The sequence below is a fragment of the Fukomys damarensis genome, unplaced genomic scaffold (genome assembly GCF_012274545.1).
Source record: "Fukomys damarensis isolate Sample0158 unplaced genomic scaffold, DMR_v1.0_HiC HiC_scaffold_36, whole genome shotgun sequence".
NCBI lineage: Eukaryota > Metazoa > Chordata > Mammalia > Rodentia > Bathyergidae > Fukomys > Fukomys damarensis.
This window is the reverse complement of record NW_022900948.1, coordinates 28,413,101-28,438,525: the sequence shown is the minus strand read 5'-3', so window position 1 is coordinate 28,438,525 and position 25,425 is coordinate 28,413,101. Positions and strand designations below refer to the sequence as shown.

The 25,425-nt window shown below is 36.5% G+C and overlaps 1 protein-coding gene across 1 annotated transcript in view; it reads right to left on the bottom strand.

Moving 5' to 3' along the window:
• Positions 1–25,425, bottom strand: part of Ugcg (UDP-glucose ceramide glucosyltransferase) — a 31,758-nt gene that overhangs the window by 3,700 nt on the left and 2,633 nt on the right. Inside the window, exons 2-6 of the mRNA XM_010639339.2 lie at positions 10,373–10,514; positions 6,085–6,187; positions 5,090–5,191; positions 3,515–3,627; positions 676–854 (exon numbers count right to left, since the gene is read on the bottom strand). Coding sequence (XP_010637641.1) covers positions 676–854; positions 3,515–3,627; positions 5,090–5,191; positions 6,085–6,187; positions 10,373–10,514 — 639 coding nt within the window. The remainder of the gene's footprint in view (positions 1–675; positions 855–3,514; positions 3,628–5,089; positions 5,192–6,084; positions 6,188–10,372; positions 10,515–25,425) is intronic.

Sequence of the window (25,425 nt, the reverse complement as noted above, 5' to 3'; positions counted from 1 at the left end):
GGTGGTGGTGGTGGTGGTGGTGGTGTGTGTGTGTGTATTCAACAGGAAATGTAAACAAATGGCATCATGTATCCTATGGAAGACAGAGGGGATCACGAACCACATAAGCACTATTGTTAGAGAATTTAGAAAATACACTTCAATTTTTAAAATGATGTTTTTAGTAAATTATCATATAAGGAAATTATTTTTAAAATTAAACAAGTCTTTTCTGATAAAGAAAATGCTGTTAGTCCTATGAATCACAAGGTGGCTTCTTAGCAGAGCCATCAAATAATTTGCTGACAAATTTCAAATTCTGAAATGATATGTCTATTAAAATTTTCTCTACCATGCTTGAATATACTGATAGCTTTATCTAAAACACAGAAATTCATTATCTATACTAATGAAAATGAACAATCACAGAGAAGCTTCTTTTTAATCACTTCAAACCACATTAATTGGAAGAATACAGAGGAATCAATACATTTCTTTGCTTCATTAATACATATGAATAATTAAAATGAACTACTTTACCAAAATTAATAACCTATTCTGCACTCACTAGCAAAGTATAAAATGAAATAAAATTAAGAAGTACTAACCCATCATTTTAACAGAAAGAATAAACCAACAGAAGTACTAAAAATACTATGGCTAAATTTAGTTTTCTTACTAATTTAGCTTTCTTACCGGTCAGCTATTGCTTTGGCCATAAAGTAATCTTCAGCAATGTACTGAGCAAAAGCTATAAGCCCTCCTGCTTGATCTAACACATCTTTTCTCATTAAACAAGACATTCCTGTCACACATTTGAAACCAGTTACATTGGCAGAGATATAGGACCTTGGATGCGAAGTTCCAAAATACACCTGCCCAAAAAAACACAAAGGTATACATTTAGAATTTTGTTAAAAGTATGGTGTAAGTTCTTTTTGCTAATGATTTTCCTTAAATCTGACCATCTTATTATTCTTGCATAAAGTACCTGAATAAAAAGTAGTATACTGTGGAGTGTACATACAGCAGGCAGTCAGCAGTATGGTTGACTACTATTATCACCCTTACAAAGAAATATTTACCTCAAAAGGAAAAAGCCTATTCTACTCTCAAATAAATACTGTCTTCTCTAAAACCTTAAGACTCAAAGATTTAATCTGGATACAAAATAAGACAGGTAAAAGTAGGCATGAAAATATTACAAGTTTTTAATGTATCCTATTTTGGGATGCTTACATAAAAATATGTACAAAACATAGGGTTTACTTATTTTATTTGACCAATATACCTGCATACACATACACAATTCTATGTATATGCACACATGCTTATATAATCCCTTCAGGATTATTCTATTTTTTAATTTCTTCTTTTGCAAGGTTTCACCACCAACTGCTTTCTGATCCAGACTGAGTAAGATCCTCCCTATTTCCCTAATTTTGCTTTCCACTGTTTTTCATTAATAAGGTGGCTACTGAAATTTTATCATCCATCTCTTACTGCCCTTCTCTAGAAATACTCTGAATTCATGATAATATATAAGGTGATAAATCAATTTTGGAAAAAGATTGTCATCACTCCACTTTTATTACACATAATACCTTATTTATTGTCTATACTTCAGATATACTTGCCTTTCTAATTAGGAGTGAAATAAAGAGCAGAGATCATTCGTGATGGCAGGTATGAGTGTGTGCACACACGTACACACACACACACACACACACACACACACACACTACAGAACAAGAGAAGTCTAAGGGCAACTAAGAATATGATTCTTGCTGCCTACCCTAAGCCTAGGCTCCCCTGAAGTCAAAGTGTTTGCAGGGCTGAATCAAACAGCTTCTAAGACCAAAAGCATATATCATAATATCTTAAGCAATTATTAAAGTGAGGTTTTAGGACTAGCTGGGACTACAGACAATTTCTTCATAGTCTAGAAGGCTTCCTTTGGCTGATCTTCCTTGATTATTAAGTATGGCAGAGTGATCTGGAGGAGTTAAAGCTCTGTTACAGAGTGGGTATAGTCTGGGAAATGTACATCAATTTGAGACTTCTAAAACAAAAATACAGCATGATATACAAGAATATAGTTTTTATTTTAATTTTATTGGTACAATTTAGATATACATAATGACCACATTTATCATGGGGAATTTGTACCTGTACATGATGTATCTTAATTTGTTTTTTGCATTCGTCTCTCTTTCCTTCAACCCCTCTTCCCTCATTTACCAAAGCTTTGTTTCCATTTTTTCCTTCTTTTCTCATTTTTTCCCTTCTCTCATTTTCCTTAGTTCCCCTTTCCTTTTTATAGATTTCATTTTAAAACTACTTAGAATTTTTTTATTAACCAAACTACTTAGGAATTTAAGATTAAAAAATTTTTTGCAGTAGGAGAAATATATTGATAGCCAATATAAAGTAAAGAGATCCTGGTTCAAATACCAAAGGTCAAAACCAACTTCCAACAATGTACCTTTAATCCTTGAGATCTGTGATCATAATAGTGCAGTTCAAAACCACATAGCATATACAGACATTCTTAAAAGGAAGTAGGTATATTTAAAGACTGAAATTATGTATGCTTCCTTTATACTAAGAACATGAGTTTATTATATGTATATTATATAGCCAATAAAAATATTTTTATTAAAAGTTAATATGGGAAAAAGTTCTGAACAAAAATAAGATAAAAATTGTTTTTAAGAGTACTATCTCAATTATATTTCTTTACAGAAAAACAAAGTGTCAAAATGTTAAAAACAATTTAAAGTTTCTCAAATTAGTAGAGGAATGAGTTACACAGCTTGTTTTTATTTCTTATACTTTTACATAATTTATAAGAAAAGGCTGAGGCAGGCAGGGCTGGGGATTTAGCTCAGTGGCACCATGCACAAGGTCCTGAGTTCCATCCCTGGTACCACCAAAAAGAAAAAAAAAAAAAGGAAAAGAAAAGGCTGAGGATATAGAGCAGCACTTAGCACTGCTGAGAGAGGGAGAGATTAAAAAGTTTCTTAGAAAATTACTAGCAATCTACCTTAAAAGGAAATCAAATGTATTTCAGAAGGACTTGTATGAACACATTTTTTGTATACCTGAAATACTTTCTGATGTTAGAAAAAAGTTGTTTTTTTGATCCCTGGTAAAAAAAAAAAAAAAAAAAAACAAGAAGAGTTGTTTTCAGTTTGAATCTTTGAAAGAATATGTTTTTTATGCAAGTCCACAATCTAGAACAAACTTCTAGAACTGAAAGTAAGGATCGCAGCTGGCAACAGCACCACAAGGTTTCCTCTGCACAGCTACCCACAGGATGGTGGCAGTCAGTCAAGCCATCCCACGAGCCTGAGAATTTCCTCATAACGAAAACAGCTTCTCTCACCTTGAGGATTCTACTTCACAGAAAACTCCCAAATGCACTTAATACAATTAATTTCAGGTAGCCAATCCCAACTCTCAGAACTGTCTCGAGCTTCTAAGAGATTAGAGATTTAACATCACCAGTGTCGTTCATAACCAGCACACTTACCTGTTCTAACGTAGCAGCAAAGCCTTGTCTGTCTGCTACATAAGGCAGCCCGTGAACCAAGCCTACTTTTTCTGTCATTTGATTAACCATATCAGTTAGTGTATCTGGAATTACTAAAATTGAAACAAAACAAAAAAGATGGGGAGAAGGGAGACAAAAAAAAATTATTTTAGTAAAATGCCCACCATGTAAAATTCTACTTTGTGAACTATTACTAAATTATAATAGAAATAAATTTCTTTAAATATATGGATTAAGATGAATCTCAATCTGACTAGAACACAAAATTTCAAAAAGGCATAATTAATAATAAGCTAATTTGCTCTCTGTATTTATCTATTATGTACTAGAGGCAGAGTACACAGTACCACAAAAACAGTAACCCCTGGCCTATCCTGTGTCAGAACCTCCAAAACGGGAAAAGGACAATATGTTCTATGGAAAAGGACAGAGATGCAGAGGTCAAAAGACCTCAGTTCTCCTCCCTCCAACTATAGGAGCTGAGTCTCTATCAGTGGGAGGAGTATGCCCCTTATATCACAAAACTGCTAGTGGGAATGGAATGAAATTATATCAAACAGATTTTTATACTGAAACGAGTAACAAAAATGACAGTAAATTAAGATAGGAAATGTGAAAAATGAAGTTTTTGACTATGAGCTGTTAGATTTGCAATGGTCCTGGATCTGCAGTACATTTGTTGACTTTTAAATCTGTATTTTAAGCTAATAAAAATATAAATCATTGCCCTATTATCAATTAGCAAACATCTTCCATCATAACTATTTTTTATTTCCTTCTAGTTATTAAGAGCATAGAACCAAGTTATATGCATTTGGATCTTAAACATTCATATTCATTCTAGATCAGTGGTTTTAAACCAGGAGTAATTCCTCCTTACAGGGGACACTTGCTAATGTCTGGAGATATTTTTGGCTTTTCCAACTCTGAAGGGGGCTGCCTGTAGCATTCAGTGGGGTGAGGCCAGGGATGCTGATAAAAATGTGCTGCAGGACAGCCCCCCACGACAAAAAAACTATCAGGCCCAGAGTTCAACAGTAGGTGAGGCTGAGAAACTTTAAGATAATTAGAATATAATAAAATATTACAGAAAAATAAATGCTTAAAAAGGCTGCTTGCAAAACTCATCAAAATAAAAAGATGTGTTTGTATTTCAATAAATGCATGTACTTTACATAAAACCCACACTTATTAATTTCTGTCCTTTTGTGTGAGGTAGTGTATTAAAGTCACAATAGGTTCAAGCAAAAGAAAAGTGTTACACAAGTAAGGGAAAATTACACATATAAGAAAGCTTGTAGACTATATAATGGACTATTGGCTATTTAATGGATGGAATTTTCTCTTCAAAGTGAAAATATTTTTATATATATGACACCATAGGGTAGGATAATAGAAATCAAAATCTCAGTAAGTCTAACTGGACATATTACCATGAAACAATAATGAAATAAATTATTAGGCAAATAAAAAGGACTGGTACATTTATTTTTGGATTGCTTTGGGCATTTGTCATCAAATGAAGTTTTGTAAAATAAATATGAAAATTCTCACCTCTTATTCCACTATCACAAATCCATATAAGATCATACTTTGCAACTTCATATCCTGGCATTAAATTGTTAATTTTAGGGTTAATGCCAACCTTTTTGCCACCTGAAAATGTAAAAGTACAGCAGTAAAAGATTTATGAAATATTGAGAATTTTTTCTATTGCAAAGATATAGGTAGAGAGCAGTAAAAGGTATTTTTCTCATTCAGTAATTTAAGCAAACAAATGTTAGCAATTCTTATTATCTGTCTCTGAAAATTCCATGATTTTGGTTTTCTAATTCTTTAATTACTGCATTAATACTAAGTATGAATCAATATTGAATGGTAATTACATGACATGACAATGGTTGCAACACCAATGTGTTCAATACCTGAAAATTGCTGAATGCAGATTTCTCACCAGATGAATAGGTGATGCATATGTTAATAAGCTTTGATTTAGCTATTCTAAATTATTTCCATTTTTCAAAATATATTGTACACTATAAATAAATTTTGTCAATTTTAAAAAGTGACAGAAAAGAACTGTATGATTCATTTCAAAGCTGTGGTAATTAAAAGAGCATAGCAAAATTGATCATTTGGGTGGAACACAGTTCAAATCATACCTATGTTCAAAAAAGGTTTTTTAATAACAAAAATACCTCTACAAGTCTTTAGAAAAAGCCTCACAGGGTTTTGGAAAATACTCTTTTTATAGTGCAATAAAAGTAAACTATTATACTCCCAATAATAGATAGAAAAGGCCACACACTGAAATGAGTAAAAGGTGATTTTTTTTTTGTTAATCATAAAAATGGCAAAAAAACCCTTTATTTTTATGATTTTTCTTGAAGGAGCCTAAACATCTTTCACTACTCAAAAAAAAAGCTTAGAACTAAAATGTCAATATGTTCAATGGGGGACTGACACCTTAATCTATAGTTTAACACAGAAAAGGCTACTATACTTAATACTATCAAAGCAACATGTTCAGTGTAGAATTTGTTACTTACCTATAAATAATCTAGCATCGACATTTGGATATTTTCCAAGAAGCTTCTTACATACATCAATGGCTGGATCATCGTGATCTTGTACACAAAGGAGTACTTCATACTAATTAAAGAAGAAGTTTTATGTAAATTAACCTCTTTTAAAAGGGTAAGAGAAACCAGCAATTTTATATATAACGTTTAAAAGTTAAGAGAGAATTTAATGGATGCAAACACTTATGATAACAAGTGCTGCCTAAATGGAAGGAGCTTTTTCTAGGTCAGGGCAAGCAGAAGGAATAGGGAAGAGCCTTGAAGTCTTGCCACCCAGGACTTTGACAGGCGTGGCCGATTCAGCAAACTGATGGAGTTTGTCCACTGCCTTGAGACTTACTCAGAAATTACTAATAAAATCCCATAATAAACTGACAGGACAAAATGAGATTTACATCTTTTTGTTGTTGTTGATGTAGAATTTTGAGAAGTAAAACCAAATTTGATATAACATTTACTACCCAGAAAAGCATACTTTGTTAGCCATATAACTATGAAAATACCCATACTTTTATTTTGCTCAGTGCTATGTTTAGTCAGAATTTCTTAACACTTGAATGGCTATGTCAAAATAACCCTAGAACATTTATTTTAAAAAGAGAACTGGGCCCTATTTTTAGACTTCTGGATCAGAATCTTTGGGGGTGATTCTGACACAGAGTCAGGTTTATACAATCTTGAGCTAAAATCTCTTAAGATACCATTTAGTAAACTACTAAATGTTTAAAATATTGGTTTTACTTAAAAGATGTTACTATATTATTTTGTGGAATACATATTCTAGGTAGTAATTTTCAGAAGTGGTGACAAAAATTTATGTTGACTCAAGAACAAATTTCCTACCACATCCTTTTTCTAAAACTGGCTCAATATTTTTAAGTAGAGGAGGGAAGTTAACATCGTCCATGAAAAAGTAACAAGGCTATATGCTCTTAAAAATACAAAAGAGCAAAGGCCAAAGTATCTTAATTGTCTAACATGCAGGGTCCAACTCAAGTAACAGCAAGGCCAGTTTTATTTACTTCTATTGATGAGGATACATGAGTAAAAATGAAATGTTTACAGTGCCTTCAAATACAAAAATCAATGACTACTTGCCAAAAAAGAGTTTCTTAGTAAACTAAGCTTGCTCACTGCCTTCCCTAATGAAGACTTACAAATGTTCATAGCTATACAGTGTGTACTTTCTACCTATTAATGTTTATTTTATATCCTAGTAAATATATGCCTAGAATAATGCCTTTATTGGCATATATTGACCAAAATTGCCACTCAAAGATTAAAACCAACTCTAGACATTTGGTCTCTAGATATAAGATGGAAATCTAAGAATGAGAACGTAATTCCTACCATACCCTTGAAATTTCCCAGAGTTGAATTGAGGCCATATAGCATCAACCATCCCCGTCGTGACTCTCAAAATGCTTACTGAAACTATCCAAAAGTAGTAACCTTAACGATGAAGATTAAAAATGGGCAAATGTAATAACTAAGCATTCCTACAATGGTAAAATTCTTAGTTCCCTCCAAAGAAGTTCTCTTTCCCCTCTAAACACAGTATAGTTGCTTTAATACTTTTCTAACTCATGCTATTCCACAGATACAGCAATACAATTTGATAAATAAAAAACTAGTCTTAGCACTCTCATCCTTGCAAGAGAAAATTTTATAAAATATAATTCTACAAATGTACTCAATGGGAAGAAAATAGCTAAACCAATAAACTGGGTTGTAGCGCAAGTATTTTGAGAGTATACAGTGTTAAGTAAAGGAAGTCATAAGAGAGATGTAGTTTATCTTTACTGAGGTGTAAGGTTTAAATTATTTTTGGTACCAGGGATCAAACCTGGGTCCTTGTGCTTGCAAGGTAGGCGGTGGAACCACTGAGCTAAATCCCCGGCCCATGGTTTAAATTTTTATTGATTATTCCTTTTAAACGTAATTTCAAAATAAATACCTTTTCATTAGTGTGCAGATGAAACTTAATTCATATTGCCCAAAACATGTGCAGATTCTTTAAACATGTAACTTTTAGAACTGTTTAATACTAAAATTATACCAAATTGGAGGAAGTGTAAAGCATTTTCTAAGTGTCAGATTTTAACAAGGAATCTTCATTTCTAAGCTATGACATTCTTTCGCTTCATAATTTGATCAAATATTTTATTTGCTAGAAATCTCTGTACTATAATAATTTAATCACTGCAACTGGTAAAATGCAAGAGATTAAATTGGTTAAAGGCTTTTCTTAGGTAACACAAAAATAACTTCTCAGGCATTTTACACACTCAAAAGGCTAAGACATTAAATTAAAAAGCACAGTATATATTAAAATATACCTTTAAGATAAAGTATTTATTTTATAAATCTTCAAGGGATATACATTATAGACAATTCTACTCTAAATGGGCATAATTTCAATATACAAACTCTAGACACAGACTCCTCAAATCTTTAGTAAGGCTGCTGCACAAACAGCCGAACAGACTAATTTTCCCTTTTGCAACAGTGAAAAAACTAAATGTTTGACAAGATCAGCGTAAAAAGTTCATGGGCTAGTAACAGCCCTTTGATGTTTAAGAACTGATTATTGAAACTTCAATAATACTGAATCTTTCTTCCATTTATTAGCAAATCTAGGTACATGAATAAGATATAAATATTAGAAAAAAATCATTAATCAGCCCTGTTTTCCTTAGGACTGTAAATTTTTAAACTATAGTAAACAGGACAAAACATTCTTTTAAAGTTGTATTTGTGTGAATGCACAGATTAGGTATTGAACTCTGGGACTGCCAACTATACAGTCTATACACTTAGGTCCCAAAGCATTTTACTGTCTGAGTCAATTACAATGTATATCAATTAGGAATGTCTGGAAACATTTTGAGTTCTCATGTATAAATACTTACACATCACGCTTACAGAATTTTATGAAAATGTTTGGATTAAAACAGAATATAAATTTCAGGACAAAATGGATTTAGATTCCAAATGCCTACAACATTCGGTAACAGAGTACAGAGTAGGTAACAAATGTGTGTTAATTAATTTGTCCTGGGTAACTTCTTTTTTTGTTGTTGTTTTGTTTTTTTGAGACAAGGACTCTATATATATTCCTGGCTGGTCTTGATCTTCCTGCCTCAACCTCTCCAGTAAGGGGATTACAGGGGTGCACCACGACGACCAGCTAACCTGGTTAACTTCTGAGTGAAAGAGTGACATCAAGAAGGGGATGTTTGGGCTGGGGATGTAGCTCGGCGGCACAGTGTACCTGGCAATTTTTTTGTTAACTTCTGAGTGAAAGAGTGACATCAAGAAGGGGATGTTTGGGCTGGGGATGTAGCTCGGCGGCACAGTGCCTACCTGGCAAGCATGAGTTCAATTCCCAGTATTAAGGGGGGGGGGAGGGAGATGATTTTATAAAAGAATCACTCCAAATTCAAATTTTTGACTTCCCAAGAATGAGTTGATTTACAGATTTTCAAATTTATCCGATAAATTCCCAATCTTTCAAACTTCATTTTACTACATGTTAATAATAATTGTGCACGATCTTTCCATCTTTTTAACTCTTGGTTAGAAGACTACTGAGTTAGAAAAAAAATTCTTGTATAGATAGCTACACCACTGACAATGAAGGATCTAAAATATGGCACTGTCTTGTAACTGTTTTTTGGTACTGGGGATTGAATTCAGGACCTTGAGCTTGTGAGGCAGGCACAGTGCAACTGAGTTAAATTCCCAGCTCCATCTTGTAACATTTTAAACCAATTCTACATTTGCAAAACAGACCTCTCCTCCCCCATCACAATTACCACAGCATCATTCTGACCATTAACTTAAAAATTCTTTATATGGCCAGAATTTCATGAAGTGAAACCACCAAGACATTTTAGATACAAAATACTGAATCTTCCTGCTACTGCTGATCCGCTCCCCAAACCCCATCTATGCTGATACCAAATGAGAACTCAATTTCATAGAAAATAAATAGTGCAATTTTTCTCATTCTTAGTTTTCTACCTCAGATGGACATGGTGTAGTCAGAAAGGGACTTTATACCCTTTTCTCCCCACCCCCATCCCTGTCCTGTGACAATTACCAGTAATGCTTAAAGTGTATGAGGCCAAGATCATGGTGAATTTTCAGCCTTTACCCCACATGCCGTGTTGAAATTCCTGAATTATTTACAACAAAGGAAAAACAAATCTGTGGTCTACCCCATTACTAATTAGTAAAACACTGTACTTACTTTGGGATAATCCAATTCAAAGAATGTCTCCAAGTTGTTGATTAGATTAGGGTCTACCCCTTTCAGTGGTTTCAGAAGCGACACACCCGGGAGCTTGCTATATGGCTGTTTGTCTGTTGCCTTCTTGTTTAGGTGTAATCGGCTGAAAGGCAAATGACGTACAAATTATTGAGAACATATTAATGCTAGGTCAAAATAAAGCACATGCAACTTACCAATAAATTGCTATGTTGCATTCTAAATTGAGACCTTCTAAAAAAAAGTTGACATCTTTCCAAAGCAGAAGACCTGAAAATGAAGGGAGGTAAAACTAAGCAAGCTTCTACTTTAGGAAAACCAGAACTAAGCAAAACGTATGTTCCAACAAAGATTGGAACTTAGATGTATTCTGTTTATTGTCTATTGCTTGATGCTTAAAAAGTATGCCAGGCATAGAGGAGGAACCTGAATTCCTAGTTAAGAAATAAATGACAGTGTTAGCTCACACATTATTGCCCTTCCTCTCAAACTACCATCAAAATGTCCAAATAGCTACAAAAACAGGTAAAATAAAAATCTTCATCTCCACCAGAAAAATACAGAAGGATGAGAATGTTTGAGAAAAATTCTATAATAAACAGTCCACATAAACAATTAAAAATGGCACATCACCTGCACAAAAACAAGAAAATGGGTTTATTGAAACTCTCAACATTCAAAAGCACAGAAAGGCAAGAGTAGAACAGAGGGAAGCTGCAAGGAAGAAAAAAGAAAACAACAAAAAACAATGCCCATTAACGGCATTAAGATATTATCAGTGCCACCAGTTAACAGAGAAGGTGGCCATGGATCTCGCTGCTGGAATGTTCCAAGGTGCTACAGCACAAGGTTCCTAAGAAAACCCTGCCAATCAGAGGTGAGAGAAGGTGCCCCAGGTAACATCAGGCTATCAAAACCAGAGAGGACCTTAAGCAGAATGGTAAGGCTTCTAAAGGAGGCTGCTCATGACTTCCTCTCCGGTTCTCATAAGCACGCAGCCAGCATTTCTCGTAAGCATGGCTCCAAGCATCCAACAGTGATCAGATGGTAGAACAACCATGGACCCATCTGCAAGATGTTTTAAAACACACTTCCCCACATTTTAATATCGAAATCAATGGCATCTAATTGCTGCCAGCCAGATGGCAGTCCTGACAGTAACCTGAAAACCAACAAAAAAGACTTTCTTTTACCAAAAATATAAACAAACAAAAAACCCAAAATAAAACCACCAGCATTAATGCCTCATTACACCGAATTTTTAAAGCGCTTCTGGCAGCGCCACAGTGCCATCACCTAAATCAGTTACAGCTCATCGTGCCAGTTAATGAAGGCTGGGGTGTGCAGCAGCTAACCTTGTGTTTCCAATATGGCCATAGAAACTTTTTATAGCAGGAAGTCATCTACAGTAGAAACATTTTTAATTGACAAAAAATTTAGCATAGCTGTGCTGACCAAAGTATCGTACAAGAATTGCTTTTCGCCAGTCTGCAAAGAGAAGACTGGTGAAAAGAAAGCTTTTGGAAAGTTTTACCATAACCTGACATCGTCATGACACTCAAACACGTGATCATCAATTTATTGTTTCTGAGCTTTACCAAAATTATCAGTCTATGGCAGATTGGAACATTTTAAACAACTAATTCTTGGTCAAAGATAGTTTGGAAAATGCTGATGTACAGAGTTCACCTAGAAGGCTACACAGAGTCAAAACAAAAATCTAAAATTTAAATAGCAACAAAAATGATCACCATCCCATTTCTAACAAGAACAGTAGACAAGGAATCTAGAGAAACCTATAAGACACCTCTGCCCACCTCCCATTTACCTAATTCCAATGACTACTTCACACCCTTATTACCGTGTTCACAAAGGGGCTGTAATTCATGTCTCACTGCCTGGCTACTATGCTTTGAATTTGATCTTTCCCGCTGGCTTGAACCACCAGTGATACATAGGGCGGCTTATACCACTTTTCCAGAGGTCTCTGATTATAATAATGCAAAGAAAGATGTTGATTTAGCAGACCAGATGTCATCATATTACAGTTCCTTAAGGAAAACACTGAAATGATATAAGATCGACAGAAGTGATTAGATCTGTTTGTACCAGCAGTGATACAAAGCGCACATGGGTACTACCAATGGACCAAGGCAGGAACATGTTCCTTATCTATCCTTCCAGATATCTGTACGTATATATAGGCCAAAACATACACCCAAACATATACACAGATAGTGAATACATATACATCGCTACACTTCTCTTATAATTCAAACATGTTAGAGCATGTCTTAAATACATGACTGAACTATTAGGAAAAAAATTTTGACAGCCACAATATCAGAAATAAACTCCACAGGGAGTTGTGCTGTAACTGATGCTTGCCTCAGGGCCACATCTGTTGATCCCAGGCAACCTAGAGATGAACACAAACTGTGCACAAGAAGATAGGAAATCTGTTCTGAGAGGCTTATATAAATCAAACCCCTGAAAGCCAAAGCGATAAATCCTGGCACTCAGAAGATAGCAGGGCTGCTACTTATCTTACATTCAGACCTGAGGGTTGTGGAATAAAAGGAAAAAGTCTCCCTGGAAAACAACCCCCCCACCACATCCTGTGGGTTTTGGGCCCAGAATACAAAGTAATTGTGTTGCCTGAAAATCCAAGAGAAGAAAACGAGAGAAACCAGCATCTATGATCAGGAAAATAGGAAAAGAACTATACAATTCCTAGAAATAGAACTACAAGATAGTCTTCCAAAATTACTCAGAATACATCAAAGAAAATGAGAGGCAAAGATACAGAAGTCATGAAACAGTTCAACATATGGATATTAAGATAAAAGGGTCTAAAATCCCAAGAGTTTTCATTTATTTCGCCTCATTATATGATCATTAAATGCTAAGGAACGGTCTCAAAACACACAAAGTGCTGACTGACCAATTTACAGAGAAACCCAGCCCACTAATAATTCCATAGAACTTGGCAAGCTTTAGATTAAAAACATCAAGGAGTGCCTGCCTCGCAAGCGCAAAGACCAGAGTTTGATCCCCGGTACCAAACAACCAAAAACAAATTAAATTAAATTAAAAATAAAAAAAAAATCGAAGCGTTTCAATCATCTAAACTGTATTAGTCTCGCTGCTTTAAAATTGTGGTAAAGTTCAGAGTGCATCCTATTTCCCTTCTCCTTTATTAAGATGTTTTACTTTAAATGAGTAATTTAGACACCCCTATTGTCCTATCCTCTAAAGAGCTCTTCATTTTGAGAATGCAGTATTTTACCATTGATTCATTCTGACTCCTCAAACAATGTAGGCTTTGGGAAAAAGAGAATTAGTATTATATTTGAAATTTCTACTCAAAATTATAAGCCAGATAATACTGTAGGACCTTCTAAAAATCTCATTTGTAACCCTCCTTTGTCTGTCTTGATCTTTCTTTAATATTTTCTTTCCATACTGTAAGGGGTATGTTTGGTGTGGACCCCTTAGGGCAGTGATGGGGGAGCTAAACTGCAACCCCAAATCCTTTTTTTAAATAATAAAGTGCCAACACTGCAATTAAAACTGAATACTGACATTTTAGTTTAGGAAGAGCAACTCATACACTACCATATATTGTCTTAAAAGAAAAACAACATGCTGAGTCTGCCACCATTGCCCTCGGATATGAGATCCTCCAAATATGACTGACAGCCCATTTGCTTGATGTCTCAAAAGTGGCCTCAGAGGTACAGTCCTCCAAGTGAGCAAGTTTTGAGTCTCTGATTGGACCCTACCAGGTTTACTCATTCAAATTAGTTTTTATTGTATGTCAGTTCAGTGTTTCTTCATTAGGTAGACAGTATGAATTCAAGCCTATGGTCACTTCCTCAATTCTAGGTTCTGTACTGAAAATCCAGTTTACTCTCCTATCAGGCAGTTGGCTTGCGGTCTTGACCTTTCTGTTGATGCATAACATTTTGTAAAGCCACACAAAAGTACACAATTCAAAGACTTCCCCAAGGTGAAACTCCCTATAACCCATAGTCAAATCATGAAACAAAAATATTACTAGAACCCCAGAGTCCCAGCATGTCCCCTTGTATTTTACTCCTTCTATTTACTATCTTCCTCTTGGGTAATCACTACTCTGGCTGCTAACACCGCAGACTAATTTTGCCAGTTTCAAATTTTATGTAAATAAAACCCCACTGGATACACCCTTTTGTGTCTGGCTTCTTCTAAAATTATGTTAGTGAGAGTCATCCTTTCTGCTACGTTTGGTTATAGTTTATTATTTCTCAATAAAGTACAGTATTTCTTGTCCATACATCTATCCCATTTTACTTTCTGATGACAGAGAGCTGGCCTGTTTCAGGTGGGTGCTATCACGTGTAGTGTGTATATATATATATATATATAGCCTTGTTCTTGTCCCTGTCCTTACACCATATTAAAAACAGCAGTCCCCTACCCCTTGGGCCTTTAACTTTTGGAAAGATGAAGAGAGAATGAAATTACTCTCTTATCTGGAAAAAAAAACGTCAGACAAAATACAGCAAACAAAATTTTTATGATACAGACATTAAGGAAGACAGTGATTCCTGAGATATGGAAAACAAATGAGGTGAGTGCTACAATTACCCCAGCTTACTACTTTGACACCATTTTCAGGCCATGGTGCAGGAAAGGAGGAATCAGGCGGAGGAGGGGATGGAGTTGAATACAAAAAACTGTACACAACATTGTCAGGCATATAGAGAACTAGGAAAATAAAAACAAAATGAGGGCCGTGGATGTAGCTCAGTGGTTTGGCTGCCTGTGCAAAAACAATAACAACAACAACAAAACCCAAAAAACAATAAAACCCTCAGAAATGTTGCGGGGGGGGGTAATTATAAAGAGAGTTAAGATGCCTTACACGCAAGTACATACTCTGCACAATGACTGTTAATAATCACTCCGTACCACATGTGCCATTAAAAAAAAGTAATGTTGCTGGGATTAGATTGAACAGACTAGAGTGACTCACTGCTGTGCGTTCCCTTTTCATCTCTGGCACATGATGGAGATTTTCCTGTCTTGTTTTCAAGCTCTGTGTATCATCATTACAGCATGTCCATGGGGCAAGCGGTTCTCACAGGCTATTTTCCATTCAGAAGTAACTCCTGCCCTAGCCTCTGCAAATGCGGTGTGATGCAGATTATCATCTAAGCATGTTTACAACTCTTTTGGAGGAGAGAAAGAAGCCATCTGACTTTTGTTAAGAGGTGTTCCTTCAAGACTTTCCCATTCGAAGGGTGTGGTAGGGCACTTGTGAGAAATTCTAAGTCTTACCCTCTACAACTTCCAAAACAAAAGCTGCATTTTAACAAGATCCCCAGGTGATTCATGAACACATTCAAGCTTAGGAAGCACCGCTTTAAGACTCTGCTATAAACACTCCCTCAGCTTTAAGCACAAGGCTGAAAAGGTAGCTCACCCTTTCTGCAAGAAATACTATTGAAGACCAAAAGGCAACAACCAAGATAGTTTCTGTGAGTTTGAAAGACAATACAATACAAGGAGCACAGCTGGAAGGCAGGGGAAAGAATTTGAAAAGTACAAAGGAAAAAGGTGTATAGGGCAAAAAGGTAGCAGAAGGATGCACAGAAAAGGAAGGATCGTGAGAAAGTGAGGATTCAGAATTCAGAATTCACGGGGCTTGTCCAATTACTGAGGGCTGGTGGGGTCGGTGAGGGTGCACAAGGAGGCCGCCCAAGTTTGGATTTAAGTATTCATGGAACCAATTATGAAATCTGGGCAAAACAAGAAATAGAAAGTCTAATGAGCACAGTACTAACTTTAAGTTGTTCTTAAGACATCTAGCAGAGCTAGTGGTCTGCAAGTCATTACACACAATAGAGCAAGAGGTCACATCTTAAAGCTCCAGCCAGAGTCTAGAGACCTGCAGATTCTTAAGTATCTGATCATTCTGATGTAGGCTGACAGTGAACTCCACTTGGAGAAGCACTACAGTAGACTATACATTTGTAACAGCCCAGCAGAGCAATGATACAAAGTTATATTCCCAATTTTAAAAATTCTTGAATAAATGAAATGGAACAAATAGATACACAGCTCAGAGGTAAAGTTAGCCAAGAGATAAAAAATAAGTGCGCTAGCCATATACTATTCAGAGGCGGTCAAAAATAAAAATAAGATTATAACCAGTAATACATGAAGGAGACTAAGAGTGAGCAATGATCAAAAGTAGAAAGACAACCGGGGCAGCAGGAAAATCAGAGGACTCAGGAGGATGGCTGTTTTATTTTTAATGGGTCAAGGAAGAACAATATTAAATCTAGAGAAGAAGTCAAGACAAAGACCAAATTCACTAAATTAACTGTCATCCACAATGTACGTAGTGACTTCTGAGCACCGTTTCAGGGGCAAAGCAGCTGATGGGACATAGGGTAGACTGACAAAAACAGGTAGGTTAAAAAGAAAATGAACAGGAAGTGAGAGATGGCAACAGCGAAGAAACCACTAGTTTCCCTGAAACCTGATGGTGAGGTGGAAAGGAAGTGTTTTTAGTTTAATTTTGAAAGAAAACCTGAATACATAAGCTAAGGAGAAAAAGCAAGATTGGCTCCACAGCGTGAAGTAGGAGTTACGGTAATCCGCCAAGAATGTGGTACAGCAGTGAAGATTCAGAAGAGGTAATGGATGACAGAACTAAATATAGAAACAAAATACAGTGCCAGAGAGCACTGTAGGCTTAGCTGAGATCTGAGACCATGAATGTGTAGTAGTACTAATCCACATGGCGCGTGATTACCCTCCACAGGATTCTGCAAGTTGAGAAGCTATAAATTATTGGATGGATTCAGGATAACAGGGAAGGCTAATAGGAGGTGCCAGCAAGGTGAGGCTAGGTGAGGCAAGGAAGGGGCAGGATAATGAAGTCACGAACTGTGGGTTTTGCGCTAACTAGAGAATTAAATTACACCCACTGGAGGTAGGCGCTGGATCCAACGGTGGATAAACAGCCAGGGCAGTCCTCCTCAACCCAGGCTGCATCTCAAAAGCACTTGGGAAGTTTTTACAAAATCCTGACACCATGACCAATTAAATCAGGATCTCTGGGGGGTGGGACTCGGACATCAGTACTTTCGTAAGCCTTCCAAATGACTCCTAACTCCAAGTGGAGAACACAGGCCTAGGAAGACTGCACTGTTGTAGGAACAAAAGAGGATTAAGATAGAAACTTTAAGACTCACCAGCAGTTAGGAGATGGATGAAACTGTGAAGCCTGTGAAGGAAGGAACAGCCCTGTGGTGTGATAATCCAAGTGTTTCCGACTGCCAGAAACTAAGACTTATAGAAAATAGAGAAATTCCCATAGTGATACCCTGTCCCTGTGATTTACTTCCGGGGTTATTTTTAGCTTACCTCTGGCAGTATACAGCATAGTGACTTAAGAGTGTGGACTGGTGGCAGGTTGCCTGGGTTTCTTTTCAGCCTGGTAGCTGTGCCCTTGGAAAGTTACTTTGTTATCTCAAGTTTTTAAACAGTGTGTATAATAGTTCCTACCTCAGGGTAGCTGTGAGAAATACCTGAGATTAAGCCACAAAGTAAACATTCACTTGTAACTACTATTTTTGTAACATTAACAACAAAATCCCCATGCCGTTATAATTTCACGGGCATTTTCCACCAAATGTTAACTTCTGCAAATTGTCATAGTTCTGAAAATGAGGTAAAATAGAAGAAATTAAGATAGGTAGGAAGTAGACAAGGGAAAAAAAAATCACAACTCAAATATCGTACTTTTAAGAAGATTGTGACTTCAGAACACTATCAAAGCTACCCAAGGTCATCCTTATATGTACTCCCTACATTTATTTAGGGTTTTCTTCTAGGCCATCACACCCAAAATTCCTTAAAGATACTACAAATCTACAAATTAGTTTAGTTGATAAAGAGCAGAAATTTGATCTGAGGAATTCAGAGCCGGGCATGGTGGTGCAAGCCCGTATTCCCAGCACTCGGAAGGCTGAGGCAGGAATCCAAGGCCAGCCTGGGCTACATAGTGAGTTCAAGGTCAGTCTGAATTATAGAGAGAGGCAAGACCTCCTTGCAAAAACCAAAAGGGCAGAGGGAAGTGAGGAAGGAAAGAAGGAAGGGGGGGGCAGAGAGACAGGTTGAAAGTTCAAAGAATGTTTTTAGGCAAAATAAGCTAATCATTCATTATGAAAATACAATGGACTATGTCCTTGTCTGCGGCAGGCAAAACAAACAAACAAACAAAACAGATCATCCTTTGGCAGGCAAAACAAACAAACAAACAAAACAGATCATCCTTTCACCTGTAAAACAAGCCATTATCTTACTACCTTTGGTTGGGCTATTTCTTTGTCCCATAAACCAAGAGCAAACTTCCCATATGTTCATAAATTTCAAAAAGCATAAATATTCCCAGCTCCAGAAAATGATGCACCGCTTTCTCTCAGAGTCCATACTCCATGCTTGAGTGTGCACTTTTCTTTCCCAAATAACTTTTTTCCATGACACTTCCTGTCTAATCCTAATGATTCTTTTTCTATGACAAGAGTCAGCAAACTTTTTATCAGGGCAGGGTAGTCTAGGTTCCCCATCTCGGCTCTGGTGTCCCCTTTGGACCCTGTTTGATAACAGATGCCACACACTGAAGACACACACCAAAATGGGAGGACTGAAAGTTCTTATATTTTAAAAGATTCATATATATTTATATTGTCATTATGCTCATTTTTTAAAACATAAAATCAACTCTAAGAAAGATTAAAAAGAGGAAAAAGAATGATTGAAAACTTCTATGGTTAAAACAGAATAAGCCAAAGAGGCCAGTGAGTTAGCTTAGTGGTGCCGATGTCTGCCTTGCAAGCACAAAGTTCCGAGTTCGGTCCCTGGTACCAACCCCCCCTCCAAAACAAAAACAAAAAAACAGAATAAGCCGAAATATAGTATAAAGCCTAATGTACAGTTTAAATTATATCTAATATTTAGGTTCACAAGTTTAAAATCACACCAAATATTTAGGAAATTTAAAGTTCTATAATCATACAAAAGTATAAAAACAAAGCAAGTATGAGGATAGGGAGGATTGAATACCACGAATTATTGTGTTTTAAAAAGCCAGTTATGGTTTTTAGGACTTGGGTTTTGCTGTTTTAACTGCGTTCTCCTCTAGGCTAGCACATGGCTCTCAGTCAGTCAGGTAAGATGCTGGGTAGTAGGCTCCAGCTCCCTTAATGCTCTGTCCTCAGAGCCCAACTCTCGGGACAGCAATGTTCCAGGCATCAGGGCCAGCAGCAGCTGCATTTGGGACTCTCAGTTCTCCTAAAATAAAATGTCCCCTCCATTTACTTTTCAGAAATTAGATTTTATTACATTTTCAGGAACGCAGTGAGAATAGAATGGGTTTCCTCTATGGCTTTGTCAATGGCTTGGAGTCCAGTATTAAATAATAGTGATACTAAAATTTAAATGGGCAATTGGGCAATTTGGGGCAGTTAGAAAGCACAGTAAATTTTCAACACATGTATCATTTTCCTGAGGAGCTATTTCTAATTAAATCTAGAGTTACTCTACATTAAAAACAACAACAACAACAACAAAAGGTATCCAGGTTATGAAGGCATCGCGCGCCACCTCCAAGGCCAGGGAGGGAAGAAAGGAGGGGAGGAGAGAATCTCACAGCACTGCTGCTGCCTGGCTGCCCTACCCTGGGCCAGCAGGACGAGGAGTGAAGGCATCTGGAATGCCTCCTCACAGTCCAAAGGCTGAGAGGACAATCACAGATAAAAGGGAGAGGCCTTCAGGGCCCTGCTTTTACTGCTGTGAGCTGCAAGAGTATCTCTTCAGAGAATGCTTCAAGAAGAATGTCAGGTGACAGTAATAAACATTTAGGAGTTCTGTGGGACTTTACAGCTGCTTCATCCTAAGGAATCCCAACTGCCTCTGAACTAATGGGCTGGCCTTATGTTACCTCATTTATTTTTATTTCCTACCATCCCAATCTTAAAGCTGTCTTTTTCATCATTTTAGCTGTTTTAGATTCCCCTCTCCCAGTTGGTGACTCAATGGTTGGTACCATTTTTAAGTGATTGCCTTTACAGTTTTGTATTCTAATTCAGCTTTAGCAAGAAGGAAGCCTGGCAGGAAGGGAAATCTGTGGAGGATGACAGAGGACCAAGGTCAGGCAGTGGGTGGTGCTTTCCCCTGCTGGCAGCTGACAGCAGCCCCTGAAGCACCCTTCCTGGGGCTGTAAGTGTGGCACAAGAATCTCACAGAAGGCTTCCGAGAACAGAAGATGGATTTCACAAGGACAAAGGTCACCTTGCTTAACAGCCCCAATTGTGCAGTTTTCATAGTTATGCCGTGTGCTTCACTTGAACCAATTTATCTAACTCCAGGAATTTCTCTTCTGCTCCCTTATCATCAAGCTTGTTAATATTTCACGTAAAATTGGGTTGATTGCCGAGTCAGTGGGTCCCTACTTCACATGACCGTGCTCTGGGAGGCTACTGCTATGTTTATGATCAGTGGGTGTCATGACTAATGTTAGTGCCATAAAGCACTTATCATTTCAAAGTAGTACTGCATTAAAGCAGGCTTTGGCAGCAGTATGAAACATACCTCTTAGTTCAACCTTACCTTTGCTGAACAAAGATTTGCCTGAGAATGAAAAATAACCAACAGTGAATTAGCCATATAGGAAAAGAAACTATCTCTACTGGACAACGGATTCATATTATAGAACATAAGAGAATCTACCACCATAGAAAACAAATGGGAGATCTTTAAATTCTCAACAACAACGCAAACCCCACCAAAACAAACTGCACACACATACGTACACAGACTACTCTACTAAAAGAATCAGTTCCATAGGAAGCAAGGAGAACACATTGCTGATAGCAACCAAGAAAGGGACTTAGCAGAAGATATAGGCTGACCAGTGTGTTTAAACACACAGAACACCCTCAAATGTGACATGAACTCAAAGGCCACTCGGGAGGATATCCCTGTCCTCTTTACACAGCTCTGTAAAGCTACCCCCTTTTAAAGTTGAATTTAGTGTTAAAATTGTTCTGTGTATAGAACAATATTCCACAGCTGCAGGAAAAGCAGGAACAGAGCTTCAGGATTTGCATTTGTGAGTGGATTCAGAATAGTCCTGGGCTCTGCATTCCCAAAGGACAGATCTGAGCACTAGGAATATTTATGGCAAGAGTGCTAATTCCTTTGGAAAACTTTTTGGGGAAAATTTGGGTTTAACAGAAAATCTGAAGTTATTAGTATAATCCAGTTTCTATTTTAACCTGCAACTGGTTAGTAATAGTGAGGTAAATACACACTCCAGTTGGTCTTAGTAGTTTCAATAAAATCTATGGTTATTGAGAGTATCCCAGGTTCTGACCATGTATCTTAAACTATAATGGTCATCAATCAGACTGCATTAATGAATGAACAAAAATTTAGTATTACTACTGGAGAAATCTCTAAGATCAGTCATTCAGCAAACATTTAAGTGAATATTTCGTAGACCATGGAGATACAGAAGTAAACGAGACAACATCTCTACCTTCAAACAAGTTTACAATGTGATACAAAGTACTACGTGAAGACTTAAAAGGGCACACACCCTACCTAAGAGGGAACTAAGTCTAAATTGACTTAAACGAACAGGAGTTAGTTAAGTTGAACAAAAGAAAGAAAAATGAGGAGAAAGAAGAAATAAAGGAAAGGAGAGACAATTCCAAAGAAAGTACACTGCACATTCAGAGTAAGGCTAGTATTTCAATGTTGCTGAAAACACAGATACAAGGGGATGGCTATGTGGCCAAGGAGCTGTGCAAATCTTGAATTTTAATCTGAAGGCAACAGGGGAGCCATGGTTTCCACAAAGGAAAGGCTGCTGTAGGGACAATAAACCAGAAGGGGAGCAAGGCTGTAGGTAGTGACAAAGGTGAGCAGAGATAACCCAAACAATCTACCGCAGGTAGATAGATATGAACCAGTGATGTGGGGAAAGGCGGAGGGATAATGGATCAACAGAACCATCGCAGAATCTTTAAAAAGTCTTGCAATTTTCACTTTGTAAAGTTACTATACTACAGTCAAATTCTGCACCTTCCAGGCACAGTTTCAAGGAGCTTAATCTCTCAAATGCCTCCCTCACTCATTTACCGAAGTGTTTCTGCAGTGATGGTCTTGACTGATCAGCACTTGACCAAAGTTGGACACCCTCAGGGCTCAAATCAGAATAGAGGCTCTCGATTCACCTTCTGCCAATGCTTAGAACACTGATATATTTACCAATTAAAGGCAAAGGTCACACCACCTAAATATTCCAAATGCTACAATTTAGAGTAAAAACATTAAATCCTGACAGGTAGTTTATCTAATTATACTAATACAATGAACTTCCATCCAACAGCCTTGCAACAGGTGTAAACGAGGCTGTACTAGAAACATTAAAAATATCTTTCTAGAAAGCAGAAATTAACCTGGAAAATTCTCCAGAAAAAGGACCTTTGCTTTTCTAAATGACAGTTAATATTGTGGATATGGGAAGTATTTCCACACTAGCCTGGCACCTCCAGTCAATTAATAGAAAAAGTTTAAAGCCTAATGGAATTATTACACATGGAAAAGAAAAGAGATCATCAGAGGTAGAGGGCAGGAGGAGGAAGGGTGAGAGGAAAAAAACAATAGAGGGGAGGAGGGGAGAGGGGAGGCGAGTAAGGCAAGGTGTCTTGCTTAGATACCCTCATCACACAGCAAGATGGTTCTTGAAGGGCTAACAGGGAAGAAAACTGGTTTCCTCTCCATTCCCAACTATCCAAACTTACTGGCTCACAAAAAGGAGGAAAAAGCCTCCAATCATCAAGATCATTTAACCAGCCAGGCATGGTGGTGCAAGTCTGTAATCTCTGGGCTACGCAGTTCAGGTCAGCCTGAACTGCACAGGAAAACTGTGACTCAAAAAAAGGAAGGAAGGAAGGAAGGAAGGCAGGGAGGGAGGGAGGGAGAGAGAGAGAGAAGGGGGAGGAGGAGAAGGAGGAAGAAGAGACGTAGTTGTTTTTAGAAAATTAAAAACTTGGAGAAGTAGACCCTTCTGACAAGTACAGACCTGCCCCATCTAAATATGAGAGAACTAAGCCTCAGGAAGGAACAAAACAGCTGATAGATACCAATGAGCAGAGATGGTTTCAAAACATCGGACATACTGACTGTCATTTACAAGTTTTCAAATTTTTTAAATATGTAGGCTAGTAGGAACTGTAAGACATTTGTGAAATCAGAAAAATATAACTTCATTGAGCAAGAACTATTCATTGTAACTAATCAAATTTATTTCTGCTTTTTAATACAGGCCAACATTTAGCTCTTTACCTCGTAAGCACAGCCAATGAAACAAGTCTAAATGAAGTAGATCCTATTTAATATTTTAAAATAACTGAGATGCTTTAGTTTTTCTCAGTAATTTTATTACAATACTCATATTACTTCCACACTTTAACAATTAGAAGCTTGCAGATATGCTCCTTTGACATCCCAGACACTAAGCAATACACATCTTCCAAAGCCCAAGTTTTCAGAGGGGTAAAAATATCTGCTTACTTTATTTATACTTAGCTTTATTTCAGAAAATGATTTTATGAGTTAAAAAACATTTATCAAATGATTTGATAAACTAGTTTGTTTCATTAAAGGGTATATCATTTGATAAATGTTTTATAGCTCATAAAATCAAACCGAAACATCACTGCCAAAGTTCTTTAACCTTATTTGTTAAATACTGAGTTCAATTGTGATTTTACTGAGTACAGTAGTGCAGAAAAGAAACATGCTTAGTTCTCTGGTTGAAAACAATTCACATTAAACTGGAAAGTATCTTTATTTCAGTAAGAAAGGTATCAAATCAAACATGTAAAAAAATTTTCTGAAGGCAGAATCAAACCAGAAGATACTTTTTAAAAAGTTAATTTATACACAAATTAATCTATTTTTATATCAGTTATCCATTTCAAAAAAGTACTCACAAGATTCTTATAATTAGCAACTCACTCTAACAATGGTATAAATTAATTGTATTCTGTTTTCACCTCACTTCTGGGGAACCTGCTACTATCAGTAAAAAACATAATGTGGGTCACTAGAAATAATTACAAAGCCTCTCCACAGTGCCTCAAGCTAAATGTTTATACTAACTAGTCTTAAAAACCTGAAGTATTTTAAGAATATGTTTGGTCTTTATCATTGAGCACAAAAATAACTTAAAACAATTCCAGAGCTGTCTCAAGTCTGAGTGTGAACATTTCCAGATGGTTATGAAATATTAGGATGTATCAGTAATGCTAATTTTGATTAAAGAAGCATAACATTTATCAGTATGTATGTAATGGCAGCAAGGGAGGGAAAAGAGGGGCATATCACAGTCCCAGATGGAAAGAAGTCAGTTTTCTCCAAGGTCAGTTATAAGTTTAATAATTTCAAAAATAAAAAATAAGATTACCTAAGACTCTGAAACAAAGATCCTAAAAACCAAGTAAAAATGTATAAAATGTTTTTGCAAAACACTAAGGAGAGATTTGCCTCACCAATTAATAAAATTTCACTAATTAAAACACAGAGGATACAGGTTTAGAAATAGATTTATAAAATGGTACTGGAAGATTTGGAATATACCCAACTACAAAGAAGAATTTTGTACTAACAGCATTTTCAAAACAGTGGGATAATCAAATGATTTGTCATTTTGGGACAAGTGACTATTTAACTGAAAATAAAATTAGGGCTCTAGATCTCATTATACACCAAAGAAAAATACTGGGTGAGTTAAAAAATAAAATGAAAGAAAAGAAAATAAAAGAAAGACAATACTAAAAGCAAACAGACTAATATACAATAACTAGGAATAAGGATAAAATTATTACAACAACGTGAGAAAACAAAGAAAAAATGATTTGTCTACCTAAAACACACTTTTTCTCCACGTTAAATTGAGCGCAGAG